At 45.0% G+C, this 19,132-nt stretch overlaps 1 protein-coding gene across 1 annotated transcript in view; it reads left to right on the top strand.

The window, feature by feature from the left end:
• The first annotated feature begins 923 nt into the window (after nucleotides 1-923).
• LOC141009019 (rho guanine nucleotide exchange factor 17-like) overlaps nucleotides 924-19,132 on the top strand; it is a 65,917-nt gene continuing 47,708 nt past the window's right edge. Inside the window, exons 1-2 of the mRNA XM_073481420.1 lie at nucleotides 924-1,087; nucleotides 1,249-6,565. Of these exons, the coding sequence (XP_073337521.1) occupies nucleotides 1,352-6,565 (5,214 nt within the window). The 5' untranslated portion in view covers nucleotides 924-1,087; nucleotides 1,249-1,351. The remainder of the gene's footprint in view (nucleotides 1,088-1,248; nucleotides 6,566-19,132) is intronic.

Below are 19,132 nucleotides of genomic sequence, written 5' to 3'. Positions count from 1 at the left end.
TAATATTTTAACACCATATCTTTAGTTTTACTCAAGTTTGACTTCTGGATGAAAAATCTTAAATTCATACAGCTATGAAATTTTAAATGCAAGGCCAAGAACCCTTAAAAGTGTGAAATATCCTGTCAACTTACAAAAACAACTGCATCCTGCTTCAGTGAAACATAATTTGAGATGGAATAATTGAAAGTATCATCCAAACTAAGACCTGCAAATTGTGATTTCACTTAAAAGTTGTCCCATATCCGACACCACTGACGTGACATTGAACAGGTGAGCCTGTGGGGGGCGCTGCAGTCAGCCTCTCCTCTCCTCTGAGGGAATGTAACACAGAATTCCTGTGTGGAACAAAAGGACCTGTTAACCAGACAGCCACATGGGGAAGCACCACAGAGGGGTTATTGTGCATGAGTGAAAACTTTTCTCATTGTTTTATTCTCCCCCCTGAATGCTGACACTAATTCACCAACACTGTCACAACACACTGTGGTGGAGAGCTACTGCTGAATAAGCAGATATAGTGTCAGAAATACTGTCAAATTTATGCTGTATTTTCAAATTAAATGGTGTTTTTCAGAGCCATATATTCACATGGGTGTTTCTAAGTTTACAAAAGTGCTGCAAGGCCAAAATTTGGCTCTGAAGTGTGCAGTTTGTCTGTCTCCAGCTCCTGACAGAGCTGCTGTCTTTTTCGCAAGGGAAAGGGCTATAATTACATGTAGTTTGTCCACAGTATCTGCCTGCTCCTATCAAAAAAGAAAAAGCTTTTCCTCTGAATCCCCGAGGGGGCTATGACAGCCCCTATACCCCTAGTCCCGCCCCTCTGCCCTATCTCAGGCATTAACATGCAAAAAACAACATAAGTCACGGAAAACCAAATCATGCCAAAATAAGGAATCCACAAACAGTTTGGGAATTAAGCGGGGATCATGCGTCGGGCCCGTGCAGGCGCGCTAACCTGGCGTTAGGCACAAGTTTGGTGATATAGCAGGGGATAACAATGGAGAAGTTGTGTTTGTGAACAGGTTTTGGCCAAAATCTTCGCTTTTCCTCCCTGCACGGATGCGGTTTCGGGAATCGACAACATGTAAGTTTTGATAACAGAGCAGCACTCCACTTCCTCACTCACTGCACACTTTATCACTTGATTAACCTCATTGTAATGCAATTTGAAGCTTTGCCAACTTTGTTTTTTTTTGTGTGTGTGTTTTTTTTAAGTGATTGTTTTCATGATTTTCATGCCGTCAGGCTGCGGGGAGAAAGAAACCACAACTCCAAAGGGTGCCTGGATCTGTAATATCCGTGGAGTTAAGATGTGTGTGTGAAATCTAACAAAAGAAAGACATGAACAATGGCAGAAAGAGAGAGGAAGAATGCGGCTGTGTATCGCAGCGTCTCTTTCAAAAAGTTGGGGTCCTGGAGCGCCAACAGGAGTGAAGACCAACAACACGAATCAGAGGATTTGGAGGCAGCTGGCGTCGCCCTTCCCCCGGAGCCCAGCAGAGCAGAACAGCCCTTGGCGACGCGTAATGTCAGTGTGTCAAGAAAAGTTTCCAAAATCTCTGCCACCACCGCCGGCCTCCCAACCGCAGATTCAAAGAGAGGCTCCTCCACTCCTCTCTCCTCTATTTCTCCATCCATTCGCCAGCTCACTGAGAAGTTTAGCAGCAGCAGCAGCGGCGGCGGCGGCGCGGCGGGGACGCACAGAGCCTCACCGGGAGACGGCGCAGCGGTGACGCGGGGGAGCAGCACTCTTCCCCGGGCAAGGGGCTCCAGGAGAGACGGGTCTCCGTCTCGTAAATCTCTCCACGAGGACAGCGGTGGTGGTGGATATTTTCAGGATAGTGATACTACTACTGCAGAGTGTCTTACAGACAACAAACTTCAGAAGTTTCACTCTGGCACTGACTCTGTGTCAGGCTCGGACTCAGAGAAGAGAAGAGAGAAGAGGATTTTTACACGTTTATCAGCCGACAGCAGCAGCAGCAGCTCTGGTAAGAGAGATTATTCACAGATCAATGCATGTCCCTCTGACCACAGGAAGACTTTGACTACAGATGAGGAAGAGGATGTTTCAAGTAGATGGGTTCCTCCACCCTGTAAATCTCACAAAAGTTATCTCTCAACACACCACGGTCCCTTTAGTCCCCTGCACTCTGACAAGTGGCCCAGTGTTACCAAAATTAGACAACTTTTTGATGAGAGACAAAGCAAAGCTAGGCAGGAGCACAAGACTGACACCTGTGAGGATTTAAAAGCGGCCGGCAGAGCCCATCAACAGGAGCTCAGCCCCAGTGAGTGTGCTCCTCTCTCGGATAGAAGTTACAGACTCTCACCTTGCAGCTCTGCTAATGAAGTGGGAGCACAAAGCAGAGAGAGCAGTGCTGCTAAAGAGACTTTTTTTCACGGTATGGACTTTTATGCCAAAGCTGACCAACAGCAGTACTCTAACGATGAGGAGGCAGACATAGAGACGCGTAGCTCTAATAACAACAAGGTTTCTGGCAGAAGTACTTTTCAAAGCGGCAGCAGGAGTAGTCGCGGTTGCACAGGGATTAACCCATCTCTATACAGATCTCATAGATCCAGCACTGACACAGAGGTGATCCATAAGACCCCCAGGACAACAGGGTTGACATCTGACCCCAGCTCTGACCTTCAACCCCCTGCTACTTCGTCTTGGAGTCGATCGGAGAGCTTAGACACCTCCTCCTGCTCCTCCTCTCTCCAGCAGCCGACAGTGAGGGAGAGAAGGGATAGACAGGGGGTCGGGCTGCCCAGGGATAGTTTACATTCCTCACATAGCTCCTCTAGAGGGCCAGCCCCCACCTCCTCCTCCCCCTCATCTGCTCCAGCTCCAGATAAAGCCATTACCTCCTCCTCCTCTACTGTAGCTCCCTCCACTGAGCTAAGAGCCCCAGCAAGAGTTGCCTCTTCCCTTAGCTCCCACTGGAGGTTCAGCTCTGGGGACGAAGAGGAGGAGCACACCAGGAGAAGAAGAGGAGGTGGAGGAGGGGGTTTGAGTGTTACTTCCGGCCCTACTCCTTCCAGAGCAGGAGAAAGGGGGACCCCAGAGCGAGGAGGCAGCTATTTATCCCGCAGTAAAAATGGCTGGTGGGGTGTTAAGGGCATTGGCAGGTCTTCAGGCAGTGAGGAGGACAGCCCTGGCTCTTTAGTAGCCCACAGTCGAGAGGCGGTTCGCCGCCGTTCGCTGAGAAAGAAGAAGAAGGCCAGTGGAGCTGCTCTCGCAACAGGCCGTGATGATTACGACGATCATGATGGCGAATCAGAAGACAGTGACAGTGATACAGCCTTGACAATGGAGCACTTAGAGAGGCACCACCAGCAAAACACCAGAGGAGAATGTACGGGATCAATATCTCGGAGCCACTCGGCAAGAGAACCCAGCAGTCGTAGTAACAGAGCCAGGGTGCAGCAATGGGAGCGCATCACCTCACCTGTGACATCCACAACACTTCCTGGTGTATCACGAGTGTCAAAGGTCAATATCCCCCCATTTGTTTCCAGTCCTGGAGGTTCGCGTTGCAGCAGCCGGTACTCCAGCACTGAGACGCTGAAGGAGGAGGATCAGGCTGGTGGCGCCAAACATGCAACAAATATTAGAACTGCATCCTCATCCATGCTGAGTAAAACTTACCATGGGAATTTCACCATGTACCGCTCCCCAAGCTTTGGCCATGGGGATAACGTCTCCCGAACCCCTTTGCGGGTGCGCCCCAAGATTGTACCTACAGTCACCACCTTACCTAGTGTACTGGCCAGAGAAGGAGGGGTATCCTCAGGCATTAGGGATGGTGAGACTATGGCAAGGAGGACAACAGGTGGGGTAGATGATAATGATAAAAGCAGAATATCCATGTCCAACCCCGATATCACCTCAGAAACAATGTCACTCTTAAGTTTTCTGAAATCTGACCTGTCAGAGCTCAAGGTGCGGAAAACAAGTGGAGACAAATCAGGTGTTGTGGAGGGTTCATCAGTGTACAGAATGGGCTCACGGACTCACGGCGGGACCCTTCTACCTTCCGGTCGCCGCCCATCACTGAAAGACCTGACCGCCACCCTGAGACGTGCAAAGTCCTTCACTTACTCAGACAAACCCACAACAGCCGTGAGGTGTTACTTGACAGGTGGCACCACAAAGAGGAGCTCCTCTGAGCAGCAGCTTGACCTAGATGGAGAAAGGGATGGAGGGAGGTTGTCTGTGTCAGATAGGGAAGTAGAAAGTGATTGTGGTGATTTTAGAGTTGCTAGAGGACAAAGAATAAGGGATTATGGATTTGATGATGATGACAATGATGATTTAGAAGTGATTCCTCCATTGCAGGAGAGGTATGTGCAGGAAGCCAGGCAGGTCATACGAGATATCTGCCAGATGAGTACTAGGGAAGATGATGATGATGTAGATGTAAGGAGGACTGATGATGATTTGGAGGATGAATGTTTCCAGGCCAAGAAAACAAACGAGGAGAGAGAGAAAGCCGGAGTGAGCGTGAAGGATGAGGCAAGGACAGATCAAGAGGCTGAGTTTAGAAACACAAAAGACAGGGATAAACATGAGAGGGAGAGAGAGAACAGGGAGAGGGAGAGGAGTGAGAGGGATGGACAAAGTATGCAGCTGGAGAAGCTAAACAGCAGCGGCACAGAGTACAGGGAGAAGGCAAAGAGACAGAGCAGAGAGACGGAGAGAGCCTTACTGAAGGGAGACTCGGAGGAAAGCATGTTCTACGATCGCTCTGTGGATGAACTTTCAGGCCACGAGTCTAGTTTAACAGATGAAGGGATTGTAACAGAGCCAGAGATGGGCCCCAGTGACCCCTCCGAGAGGTCATTCTTTGGGTCTGCAGGGGTTAATTTAGGGTCACGAATTGCTAGGGATGTGCTAGGGCAGCCTGTCACCGTATGGAAGCAATCGGCTCTCCATGAGGCAGAAGGGTTTAAGCAGGATAAGGTAGAGATGACGGAAAATTGTACTTACCGTCTGAATGAAGTTGGCATACCTCCCTCCTTGCCTCTTCCTGCCCGTATGGCTGACAGTGACAGTATCATCATGGAGATGAGGAGCACCGCTGGTTTCAACAATGTCAACGCAACCAGTGAGGAGATCAACACCAACAGTGCTGTGTCGCAGAGGTCAGCAGGCACTGCAGGAGGAGGAGGACTTGAAACCCCTGCAACCCCAAGTGCTATTCGTCGTAGGCGCAAGTTCTCCCCTTCTGGTAACAACAACACAGGCTCTGATTCCAGTAATGGCAGTAATGCAGAGTCCACAATAGCAGCTGTTGGAAATGGGGAGTCCACAGTCTACCGCTCTCTCAGTGACCCCATGCCTCAGCGGCGCTGTTCTGTGACAGAGGAAGGGAATAACAATTTTTCCTCTGTGGACAGTAACTTGTTAGGATCTCTATCGGTCAAAGGAGGAGGAGGGGGTGTTGCAGAGAGCTCTTCTGTGACCACCTTGTCAGAAGACAAGGGCAGTGTGGCCAGTGACTTGTCAGTGTACAGTGACAGCGGGCTCCGTGATGATGGCGTTCAAGACTACAGTGGAGTGATCAGGAGCATCATAGCTGAGCCAGGTGCACTGGACAGACTGATGGCAGATGACCATGGTAATGGCAAAGCTCCTAAGAAGAAGTCATTCAGTGACCCCAGTCGCCGTAGCGATGCCCCTTTACTTTCCCAGAATGACCCTCATTTCAAAGGTCAGACTGGCAGCACTCAGCCAATCATTGAACTGGATCAACCTGGCCAGATCCCACCTTCCAGCAGTGAGCCAATCCTGAGCGAGCAGAGAGAGGAATTGTGGGAGCCAGAAGTTAAGCCCAAACATGCATTGCAGACACAGTCACATCACCAAGCGAACAGCAAAGTCAAGAAGATTCGTTCCCAGTCAGAATGTACCCCTCACTCTGATACCCACGATGATGAAGATGATGATGTAATAGACCATGGTGTAGAAGAGAAAGAGATGCAGAAGTTGAACTTTGACCTGAAGCTAGCTGGGGTTCTGTCTCCTAGAATGGTTCGTCGGCCTTGCAGAAAGCGTCCAAACCGACTCGCTCAGTTCTTCACTCATGAGGACCCATTTGAGCCCCAAGAACTGTGTCCAGAGGGCAACCAAACTGACCTCACCCCTCCACTCCCCCCTCCCCCACTGCAATCCAAACCCAAAACCAGAGCGAAGCACGTTCGCCATGCCAGCGAGCCTGCCACCTTTATCCCCATCTCCCCACCTCCACACCTCCAGCCACTGAAGGAAACCGACTGCCTCACAGTCCAACCCACTGCAGAGCCTCCAACCCTAAGTAAGCCTCCAGGAGATGAGGCCCCATCTCTGGAGGATGTGACCCAGAAATATATTCTGGAACTGGGCACTGCTGAGGGCTCAGGGCCTCTTCCAGCGGCCAGGGATGGAGCTTCAGTGTCGGCTTCAGAGGGGCCCAGCGAGACCTGCACCAGTGGGATTACAGAAGCTGGACCACAGAAGAAGAGCACAGAGGACAGTACATCCACGGCTACCCCTCAGAGGACAAAGCCCAGAGTGGTGAGTCCAGATTTGTTTTTACCTTTTTCAGTGCCATGAGTGTGTGTATGGCTTGGTTTGGTTTTAGTGAGTGAGTAAGAGAGTGTAAGTGATTTGCTTTTTTCAGATGTCTTCAAATATGTTAAAACGTAGTGTAATGAAGGAAGACAGATGGGGTTTGAGTTATTACCAGTTAAAACAACACACAAAGTTTTCTTATACACTAAGCTTGTTCTTATGGTTTCAGAGGTGCACGCGTGTGTCCTTGTGCTGCTGATCGGGACTCATGCATATTTTCAGAGTGCATTTGGGTGCAGTGCTACAACGCAGAAGCCATTAAAGGCTGAACACTGTTAAACAAACATCAGAGGATGTTATTGGTTTTATTAAACAAATCTCAGACAAAGGGCATTAAGCAGTAGAACAAGGCCCGCTGAGTCTGTGTTTCTGTTTTCATTTATTTGTTTCATCCATTTTCAATTGTCTCCATGCCAGAATTATAGAGCCATTGAGAGGGGATGTAATAAACATTTCGGCCAAACATAGATTGGGGTGTGTGGTGTCTGTGATGCTGCATTTACTCAGCAGTGTCTAAACACTGGGAGACTTCTGGCTTGTTATGTCACAGCGATACAAAGGTTAACTGAGAGCGAAAATCCATATCATGATACTGATGATGCAGAATAAATCGACAATAAATTCATGTTTTTTCTTATAAAACCTTAGCATTGTGCAGTGAACCTAAACTTATGTAAAAATCTAAATACAGATTATGGCGCACACTCTTTTGTAAAGTTTACCGGTAGCCATTCATTAGGTCTGTCTTAAAACAGAGCAGTGGCAAGTACATGTAAATGTGTCTGTCTATGTTTCTTTATGTGAACTCTGTCATTCAGTGCCATACATTTAACTCGTAATGCACACATGCACTCTCTGATTCACTCGGACTGATTCTGCTCTGGTAGGGGGGCCAAATGTTGCCTGATTTGTTGAAAAAACCCCAGTTTCCTTGTTTTGCTTTTCCCTCCTTGACTTTGACATTCTCTCACAAAGCTCCTTTGCTGCCTGTTAATATAATTGACATCTTTCGCCCTGGTCTTCATTCATTGTTGACTGTTTTCTTTCCCTGCCCATTGTCCTAACTTGTTGCTGTAGCAACATTAGCAGTAGCTAGCGAGTGACCTCACCAGGGAGGAAATAGGCTTAGGGAAATAGGAAGTTGTTGTGGTTACTGAAGTGTTTGATGATGTCCAGCACTGCCGGCTGGCGTGTGTGTGTGCACTCCATTGTAATAAGTGACTTGGCCTATGTGTGTTTTACGAACTGGTTTCCTCTTTCTTCTTCTTTCTGTGTATGCGTTTGTCTGGCATTTATCAATGGCTTGTTCAAACGTTTTGGAGCCTAGAGTTTTGCCAACACGCTGTGTTTAGAGCGCTGCCACACAGCTCTGGTGTGTGGTGGCAGTGTGTGTGTGTGTGATTTAGACTGAATGTAATGACGATCGTGCCAGGCTAACATGGAGCACAGACAAGTTCTGAGGAAGCAGTGAAGGACAAAAGAAACAAAGAAAGGAGGTGAGAGAGGGATGGAAGAAGACAGCTTTTTCCTTTTCTGGAGACTTGAGTGCGGCTCATTTCGCCCACAGCAGAGTGCCCGCTTTATAGTATTAAAATCATTCATTAATGTCATCTTTATTTATGTTTCTCATTCACTTTCCTTCACTATTCCTCTGCGCCTTTTTCACATCTTCTTCTCCGTTATTCATCCAGACACTGGGTCATTCAAAGTCTACCATCTAAGTCCGAAATACTGTATCAGTATCCTGCATTTTCAGCTCACTTTCACCCTATCTCCGTTTGTCTTTTTTAACACTAATTCTCCAGCATTCCTCCTCATGTTATCTTATTCTTTCCTTTGCTGTCTCTCTCTCTCTCCGTGTCTCTGGAAACATTGCAGTGAAGTGAGGTCATAACGTTTGTCTTGGTGCGAGGCAGGCTGCCCGGCCAAATGTCAGGTAAGAGAGGGAAAGAAAGACGGAGACAAAAAAAAGAAGGGAGTTGGAAGTGAACACTTGCCGGCTAAAAAAGAAAACGTAGAGGATCAAAATAGAACAGAGAGAGAGCTGAAGAATGAAACAATGATGGAGGGGAGGGGGAGTGAGGGAATGAGAGAGGACAGTAGAAAAAGGCTGGAGGTGGGTCATATGTACAAAAAGTATTCAAAACCAAAGAGTATATATACAACAGAAAGCAGTACTGGCTCAGTAAATCTTTTTGTGCTCTCTTTCCTCATTAAATGTGTAAATAGTTAACACGCACATAAAGTTGATATGATATAACCGTGAGTAAGTGGAGATAATCTTGAATATCCTCACATGAATGACTTGAAAAAGCTGTCTAGCTTGCTGATGTACAGTCCCATATTGTTTTCCTAATTTATTTTGAATTGTCTGTCACCATGGCTGCAGGCTCGGCTTGCACATTGTATCATTCCACAAAAACAAATTAAATCAGATGTGTGTAAATAATACGGATTACAAACTAAAAAAAATGGAGACAGGGAGATGAGGAAGTGATTCCACTTTGTTTAAGTGCAATTTTTGTTTTATATTTTAAAGAATATTTTGACGATTTTCGGGATAACAAAATCGTGAATCGCAATTATGTCGGACAGGATAACTGTGACATGACATTTTCATATTGTCCCGTGCCGATGTAAGAAAGTAAAACATTCACACTTCGATGTATATCGGCTGATATACATTTGCAACGATCCCTTAGATGTGGTTATCAGACACTTGTGGCGGGATATTTTTCAGTTTAACCATAAACATTATTGTCTAAAATGACACCAGTGCACTGAAACTGTGAATTTACTGAGGATTTAATAATTAGAAATGATCCCGAGCATCATTTTCTGTATCATTCTATATCAACCAACCAATATGTCAGTCTGGCTCTATGTCTTATACAGAGCATCTTTTTCATTGGAGCAGCTGAACAGACATGTTCAAACAAATAGTGATTGAATAATAATCATTATGATTCCTCTTGATTAAGTGTGCATCTCTCTCTCTCTCTCTCTCTCTCTCTCTCTCTCTCTCTCTCTCTCTCTCTCTGTGTGTGTGTTTCCTGTACTGTCTGAGTAGTTTTCACTTTAGCAGGCAGCAGGAATGTGGCCCATCTTTCCTTCTCCTCTTGTTGCATAACAGTCTTCAACTTCCTAAAAGAGTGTGTTATGCATTCGTGACCTTATTTTAATATAGTAGGATTCAAGTTTTAATGGAGGTACTGGAACAATACTTTCTGGCATTTTTACTTGTTGGAATATAAAATGATTTCTCTACATAAAATAAGTCCAACTTTTCAAATGCATTAGTCTATTTTTCTCTTAATACAGGCAGCCGTGGAAGAGCTGCATATCCTTGAAATTCCTTTGTTCATATATCATCTTTGATCCTATTGATGAGGCCAGAGGATAGTTAAAGAGGATGCTAGCAGAAGTGCTAATGGGAGAAAGACAGAGGGAGATAGACAGCCAGAGGGAATGAAAGATTGGTTTGCGCTCTGCTCTGCATGGATTAGGTCTAAAAGCTCAGTGTTTATAGCTTCAGATTTATGACTGACTTTGTTTTATCAGGCCACCCACGTGGAATCAAATACTTTCCCTCTGCCTGCCCTTTTTTTTCTTCACTCCCATGTTGCTGGAGAGGAACAGTAACGGTAAAGATGTGTAGCAGTGAACTGGCATCGCTCTTGGCTCATAGGTTTCAGTTGAAATAATAAAAGAGACTAAAAACTGTCTTGTTGCTTTTCAGAATATGGATGTTCTTGACAACGATATCAGAATCAACTCATTTTTGTCTAATGGTTTATCTGACACACTGTTGGGACCACACCAGCGGGGAAAACGACAGGATTTACGCCTCACTTTCGATTGGGCAGTCACCAAAAAATGTAAAAAGATCACTTGGGTGGTCTGTGGTGAAAGGTGCACCATCAAACCTTAGGATATTGTTATCAATGGAGAGGAAGCAGCTTATCCAATGAAATGAAATCCTTTGAAAGCGGTCTTAAAAGTAAAGTTAAAGGCCACCATACGCACGCACATAAAGGATGTACTGTAGGTGCCGGGGTCCTTTTTTTTTAACCTGCAAAGGTCAACCCCAGGTTCAGCAAGGGCCAGAAAGTGAGGGGTGCTGAGCGAGGTAAAGGTGACGCAGAGATGAAAGGATGAGGATGTGTTTTGTTCTGGTTGAAGGTCTCCATGACTCAGCAGATGAGAAGGAAGATGTGGGATGAATCGGGAGATCAAAAGGCCACGCCGCAGATATCTGTGGTTTCACTGACGCATAGGCAGCCTCTGATGGTAGACATTAAAGTTTGCCAGCGCAGGTAGAAAACTGCGCCTTAAAGCTTCTACCTGTAAGGATGGATGACTGTACTGATTTCTTAATGTTTGCTATGGTTTCTGTTCCTACGTGGGTAAGGCCCCAGGAGAGCAGAGACCTTCAGCCTTCGTACCTTCAGCCATCTTGTGCTCTCCTCAGGCACACACTAGCAAAATGTTTTGCCTGTCTATCTCTCTCTCTCTCTCAGCTTGGTGTATTGCTTTTGGGACGGGCACAACAAAAATGTTTTGTGTTCCTCTGAGTGAGAGCGCGTGGGGGAGAATGATTTAAGAGGCCGTTTTTTAGAGATGCTGAAGTAATTTTTAGAGATAACTAACCGTGGACAACTGTGTGTGTATAAGCTTGTTTGTGGTTCAACAGCGGAAATCAAAAGCTCCTTGCTGAGGAAGAGTCCAGTGTTTTCCTGCAGCACACACTTTTCTCTCTGCCAGCCCATCTTTACCTCACCTTCACCTCTTAAAGCTTAAGCTCTGTCTCTGCCAGACCTGAGTAGCACTTGGTTCCCTGTCGTAGCATAGCATGTTCATATTGCTGTGATTGTGCACTGGCCAAGTTTTGTTGCATTGTCTGCTACAACAGGCACGACAGCCCTGCGCCATCACCCGAAATAATCAGCAAATGAATGTAATGATGACTCTTATGAGTCCAGTGCACGTTTTTTTTTTTTTGTCAGCCTTTGTGCTAAGCTACGCTAACAGGCTGCTGACTCCAGCCACCAAGCACACAGATACTAATATCAATCTTGTAGTGTATCTCTGGGCAAGCAAGCTAATCCTCAGTTGTGTTACTTCTTTTGTGGACCACATTCAGCCTGAACACATGTAGCTCATCATAGCAATACTAATAATGACAATTTAGATTTAAATCCTTGGCTAAGCAAGTGTGAGAAGAATAAAGGTTTTCTGAAGGGGCTCGTGAGTATTTAAAAAGAAATGCGTGGAAACTCAAGATTTGCGTCACTGCAAACAAATCACAACTTGAGGCTCCGTCTGGTTTCTCACAGTGGGAAAAGAAAACTGTGGGAAAACAGTACTGGATGTCGTCGCGTTTGGTTTATGACAGTTGCAATATGCTTTGAAAATCTCAAACTTTCCCTTTTAAGGATTGTCACCGCTGGATATTCTTGTAAATTCGCAGTAGCTCGCCAGTGAAAAGCGGTGACAGTTTTAAACCTGTGAACCGCGGCCGTTCTTCTTCTTTCTTCTTTCGTTTCTTGTCCCAGCCGCTGCCCTCCTGACTGTCTCTTTCTAACTCTCTCCTCTAACAGTCTGTGTGGATCCACCCAGTGTAATTACAGAGCAGTTTGCTTATGTAAGGAAAGCCTCCTCTGAAACAGCACTTTCTAGCAGTGCTGCTATTTCAGCTTTTTTTTGTTTGCACAGGCAGATTTCTACATACTAAAGTGTATGTGTACCAAAGTGTGTGTGCTTGTGTGTGTGTGTGTGTGTGTGTGTGTGTGTGTTTACGAGTGACGTAAATAATGGATATGAATAATGGTTTCTTGCCGCTACTGTTAAAGATTGTTTGCGTGTGTGCCATAGATCTACAGTACGGCACAACATCTCCGGCATGTTAGTCTTCCCTGTAGTTTTCTGTCTGATTCAAACATCTGCGGCCCACATGGCCACAAAGACGTCTGATGTGAGGTTTTCAGTTTGTTGATGATTCACCTAATGCAGAGCTGCAGTGTTGGCACCAAAGGTTCACATTACAGCTGGCGCTAATTGATTTCTTCAAAACGGAAAACAGATACTGTTAAAATGCCACAAAACACTTAACATGCCACAATATTAGATATTAGAAGTACTAAGTATCAAAAGTAATCTCCAGGCAACCAATGTACCGACCAATGACCTGCCTGGCCGAGTATTGCATCCTATAGTCACCATTTTCCGATCATCTCCTTTTTTCTTTTTTTTTTTTTAAACAATCTGATTGCTGATAAAATAATTAATTTAAAAAAATTCATTATTGCAATAATTTTGCATATGTACACATTTGTTACGTATGTATTAAAACAATAAAAGCTCACTATTGAGTGTCAGCAAAAAGTGGCATCATTATTTTGTTAGCGTCCATTAGCTAAAGCTCGCATGAGTTTTGACAGCGTGCTAATGACTGTGGCCGGTGGGATATGCTTCTGGCTAACAAAACAATGACAAACAAATGAACTAATTACTGTTGTCTCTGAGCTGTCAGGTCACTGCTCACTCAGTCCCCAGACGGTGACAACATTGGCCTGTGTTGACAAAGACGAGCAGCAGGCAGCAGCATTAGATTTGTAGCGTGTAAGCTAGCTAATGAATTGGCGTTAATGAGCTCCACTGTGTCCTCGAGGATGAGTTCAACATCATATTCAAGACTGGAGAGACGCGTTAGAGACATGTTAGAGTAGAGATAGTTCAAACTTTTTTGAGTTTTGTTGTCATTACAGGAGTTGTAGTCTCAGATAATTGTCTAGAAGTGATACCACTTCATGTGAGTAGCCTTACGTTAAATCAGAATTAGCCAATGCTAGTGCTAGCAAAGCTGCTGGGGACGCAATGCTGCTAACTATTTTCTAAGCTAACAAGCTAGCGGATAGCTGCTTGCCACTGAAGCAGGTCTAGCTGTGCAAAAATCTTTCCAGATAAGAGAAATAACGATTTATTTTACTCACCTCTGACAGACTGAATTTGTGGACCATGAAAAGCTTCATCTGCAATCTGACAGAAAAATCACAGATGTGAAAATGTTGGCCCCGATAATCTGCCAGGCCGATAAACCGCAGTGCTTTGCCCTAAATCAAGACTGCCATTAAGATTTCTTTTTGGCCCTTCAAGGAAAAAAAAGTTTGGGCCCTACTAGATGGAAGAACAATATACTGTAGCAATGTGACTCCAAACCTGCCAGTGACGGTGCAAAATTATGACCATTCAAATGTCCCAAATCCTCATTTTTTTTTGCTTATTTTAGAGCGAACAATTGTGTGTTTGTTATATTGCGAATGGTCAATGTGTGACTCAGGGAGTGATTGTGGACACAGCAGGAGTCCGCTTGTAAAACGAAGCGAGAGCCAAATCCTTCCCTGTATTTGGGTACAACTCGTTCCAGTGTTTGAACTTCATTGCCCGGCAACAATTCATTATCAGAGCTCACTTCGTCATCCAGTTAGCTGGTTACTGTGTGACGGCTGCGTGCTCTGCTCTGCGCACTGTATTAAATAGCCACAGCTGTTGGGTTTTTGAGAACAAAAAGAACAATAGTTTATCAAATGGTACCAGTCGGATGTCATAACGCTGTCACAGACACACTCAGAGAGCAGAGAAAGTGGACAGTCTGTTATTATGTTGTCATGCATTCATATGCATTTATATGCTAGTATGGGTTTGTGTATGCGCATATCTCTCTGTGTTGCCTGCGTCTTCCGCAGTGGCTCGCACAATGGTGCAACTGTGTCACCCGTGCAACGTGTAGCATAGCATAGTTTACAGCGTGGTCGGACATACACACACACATACACGCACACACACTCCTATACAGGGCCCGGGCCTTGGTCTATATGTGGGCTGACTGGGCCGTTTAGTCCTATTCTCTCACTCGTCTTATGTCATCCAGAGAATCATGACAGTAGAAACACTCTGCTTCTTCCTCCCTTCTCCGGTTTTGTCCTCGTCGTCCTCTCACCCTCTCCGTCTTCTGTCTTATGGCATCAATTCGCCGGTTTGGATCATGCTCTAGCTGCCAGTTGAGAAATGCGCGTCAAAATGGGAATGGGAGAAGCTGGAAGTGTCGGAGCGTCGTTCCCGAGTGGCTTGTGGGATCTCGGATTAAGGCGCAGGGAGAGGAGGAGGATGATTGGAAAAGACAGACAGGAGCTGCGAAGGCCAAAGCAGCCTCACAGGCAGGTGGTGTTGGTCCTCTGTGTGTGTGTGTGTGTGTGTGTGTGTGTGTGTGTTTTAGTCTTTGCTTGATATTGTAATTGTAATTTCATCTAATAGGAGTTGTCTTAGTTTGATTAAAACTTTTAAAAATGACCTAAAAAGTGCTACATTGAAGTTAAAACATGTTTCATTGTATGTGTGTGTGTGTGTGTGTGTGTGTGTGTGTGTGTGTGTGTGTGTGTGTGTGGATCGTTGGCTGCTGAATCAGAGCTTATATAAGTGTTGTAATGTTTAGCGAGGCTGTCATTGTAATAGCTCATCCATCACGTCAGCCCCATCACGTGGATTTCATCATCGCGCACCCCCACGGTGTCATTGCATCACCCGCAGCACGTGGATGACATCATTGTAGAGCACACTCAGTTTACGCACGCCTCATGACTCAGATTGTGTTTTTGCTGATGAAATTTATTGTCATTAGTTTCCAGTTTTTCAAACTGTTCACAGGATAATCAAGAGGGCAAAACCAAACAATACATCGGTCAGCAGTGCTCCACAGAAAGTAGTGCAGTGTGTATTTCTAGCAGCAGTAAGTTCGATGACTTGTGCATAGTCAGTATTAGCAGTAGCGCCTGATTAAAACAAGATAAGAACAGTACTTTACAGGTGGCAGTATGCTACTAGGAAAGCTTTAATTGGTGTGTTCATGCAGGCGAAATAGATGTTTTGAGATGGAGGTGATGTGACACATGCTTTGATCGCTGCACAGCCTTTTGGGCCAGACTAGAGAGGATATTTGTACAGCTTTGTTCACCACTCCCCACTACACCTCACCTGTAATTTGTTGGTCAGCAGTAGTGCATACTGTGTACTTTTCACATGCGTCCTACTTACTGCGTGTTCTGTTTACACTGCCTGCCACGGGTGGTCCTCTTTCCTGTGCTCATCTCCAAGACTAATACGTTTGTGTTGAGATCGTCTGCGTGTTGTCTGTTGATCCCCAGTCTGCGGGGTAGTTTTGGGGGAATATCGTTAATTAAGCAGATCGCTTACAGTGCTGAGATCAACAGAAGTTCAGATGAAGGGAATTTAATAATTAATAGTTCAGAGCTTCAGTGCGCGAGCGCTCACGTAATAATCGAGCCCTACATTTCCTTTAGTAAACATTACGTATTATGCATCTAATCAGCAATGCAGCGCTCTGTTTTCTAAATTTGTTTTTAAATTCCATGAAGTCCAAAAGAGTGACCCGTTTCCTCTCCCTGTCCCGTCCCAGGTGAGCGTCGACAGGCTCGATCTCTCTCGCCGCTGCTGCCAACCTTTGTGCTTAAGAAAAACATTTTGTCCCAAGATGAGTTTTCACAAAACTATGAGTCAGTCTGAAAATATGTTGACCTTACCTCAACCGAGAAAACTTGGACGTGTGTGCGTGCGTGTGTGTTAGAGTGAATGAGAGGGAGACTGAAATAGACAGGCATGGGGGTACTGTGTGTGTGTGTGTGTGCGCTTGTCTGTTTCAACAACTTTGATGCCAAATAATATCGCCTGACTCTTCCCCTTTCCCGTCGTTACTCATCTTGTCTGTGCTGTAGCTCGCTAATAGATAAGGATTTCAAAATCTCATACAAACAGTCGGTCAGTCTCCCCCAACGTTTTTGAGCAAAGTGCCGTGTAGATCTTGGATTCATTCATTTGAACACAGTTAAAGAGCGAAGACTGGTGAATGGTCAGACATATAAACATTAACGTAACAGATATTTGAGTGTTTGATCAGCACGTATGAGAACTGAGCTGTGGGTTTCAGTGACTGTGAGAAAGTGTGTTTTACGTGATAAGAAGCTATTAAAATTCACTTGAGTCATAATGTCACACATACCAGCCCCCTGTGTTTCTCTGCTATTGCTGTGTATTGTTTGCATGTGGTTAAGAGCAAACAGGTGTCACCGTGAGTGAGACTAACCTCTGTTAATAATTAGGTCAAGGTTCTTGTAGACGTGGTTGATTCAAGGTGTGTATCAGATTATATTTCTTATGGTCACATCCTTTAAGACTGTGGTTTCAGTCCTCAGAGGGGTCACAATGTAAATCTGATAAATAACAAGTTAGAAATGAATTGAGGTTTTCACACTTTTGGGTTTACAGATTAAACAAACAAGCTTTGATATGTCAGTTAGTGAGTTTAAGGGTGCTGTCACTGTAGGTGGTTACCTTTTAGACAGAGCCAGGCTAGCCTCATGCTAAGATAAGCTAACCGGCTGCTGGCTGTAGCCTTATATAATTCACAGACTTGAGAGTGATATCGATATTTTTATCAAACTCTTGCCGAGACAGCATATAGAAATCATGTTGCTTGATTGTCAACAGAAATGATGTGTATTTTTTCTGGCTTTTGTCAAATTTTAGCACATCAGGCTTCACAACTGTTAAAAATAAACGATCTAAGACGGGAAGCTTAGTTTGACGTATGCAACCATGAGTAGACTTGCCGTCAGGGAGCCATTTCTGTAAGTGAAGACCTTGGCTGATTACAAGGTTGGAAAACATTTTGGATGCACTGACAATACCCTGCATCCATACTGAACCAATCCTGTAAGATTAACATTGACCACTGGCTCCAGTGTGAGTCAGGACCAAGTGTAAACCCACTGTGCCGTCACCCATTGGTTTGTGGACAACTGTTTTGAAGCATCGAGGTTGGCATGACAGCTAATGCCATCTTGTTTTTGTGGAGCCAGAAGTGACAACAGGGTGTGAAGAAGGGTTATTTTCTCATAAGCTTACATACCATCAGACTTATTATTGCAGTCACCCACCTGTTGGACATAGAAAGACTGCAGGTCTAATGCACGTCCACATTGGCGTCACTTCAGTCCTGGAGGCTCAGTCCACAATTAATACAGTCTCTGGTTTGGGCCTAATTTTGACATGAATACCGCTGTAAGTTTGAAATACTTGAACTGCAACCAACAAAACATTTCCAGTGACACCAGGCTCAGTCTCTGCTTCAGTAGCAGATCTTTGTTCGAGTATAAAACTGAAACCAGCAAACCTTTTCCAGCTATTTGTCTTGCCAAGCTTTGCTAGTGACCCCTCTGAATTATGAAGTTGTGTGTGTGGGGGGGTGTTTATGTGTGTGTGTGTGTGTGTGTGTGTGTGTGAGTGAGAGTGAGTGTGTGTGCTGACCTGCTGTCCTTTGGCTGTCTCTCTCACATTCAACCAGCAGTGTGGACATTTAGCCAAATATAACAGCAGTAATCATTGTGGCAGTGATGATGGTTAATGATGATGACTGCCATTTATGAGGAGATTGTAGGCATGTGTATGTGTGTTTGTGTGTGTGTGTGTGTGTGTCCAAAGGTATGTTTGAAGCGCTCACACAAAGCTCCCATCACCCAGTGACAGCCAGGGGGTTGTGGGTAATCGGGTCTGTCCCTCCTGAAACAATGTAGTCCTTCTTCACTCCTCAATAGGCTTCTTATTTTCATCCAGGCCGAGACTTTTTCTCCCTTCAAACATTTTATTCACCAGTTGGCATTTCAATTGTGTGGTTCTGAAATGTTATTGAGAAAGGAGAAGAGAGATGATTTCAGGTTTTGCACAGAGATGCCATTAGTATTAAACATCACTGGGGTGCATATTTTCCTGAAAATTCTCAGACCAGGACTAAATATTAGTCTCCAGTGTAATAAAAACAGGATTTCTGCCATTTAGGGGTCTAAAACACATGCCTGTGGTAAACTTTTGGGGTCCAAACCGAATAGTTCAACAACCACAGGTGAACAACCACCTTTAGCACACTTATCATAGCATACCGTTTCATTTTGTTGCACTCATTTCAAATTAATCAGGCCACATGTCATCTTGTGGATCACTTCACTTAAGCTACAAGTCTCACTGAAAAGTTACAAGGTTGTGAATGAAGGCTGAGCAAACAAAACACTTGTGATAAGAAGATGCCAAGCTCCTAAAAATAACTCTCAAAATGACCTTGAAGTAACTGTTTGTTGGGAGGAGTGGATCCCTGCAGCCAGCACGTTATTCTTCCCTTGAAGCAACTCGTGGCGCCAATTTTTGGGCGTCATTTTTGTCATTTTATGACGCTAATTTAATGGTCTGCGTCTTAAGAACAAGTGAGAGCCGCTGCTCGGCAACATGCTCTTGTTTAGCAAGCTGACGCAGTAGCATCAAGAGGCTAACAATGGCGGCGTATCCAAAAGAGTTCACCCCCCATACATCCATTCAGGTTGACGTAAAAGAAAAGTCCCGGTGGAAAAACATATTATTAGCCTGTAAGCCGTGTGGCAGCCATCATGT

The sequence above is a fragment of the Pagrus major genome, chromosome 2 (genome assembly GCF_040436345.1).
Source record: "Pagrus major chromosome 2, Pma_NU_1.0".
Lineage (NCBI taxonomy): Eukaryota > Metazoa > Chordata > Actinopteri > Spariformes > Sparidae > Pagrus > Pagrus major.
The sequence above is the reverse complement of the archived record's forward strand: the minus strand, read 5'-3'. Positions and strand labels throughout refer to the sequence as shown.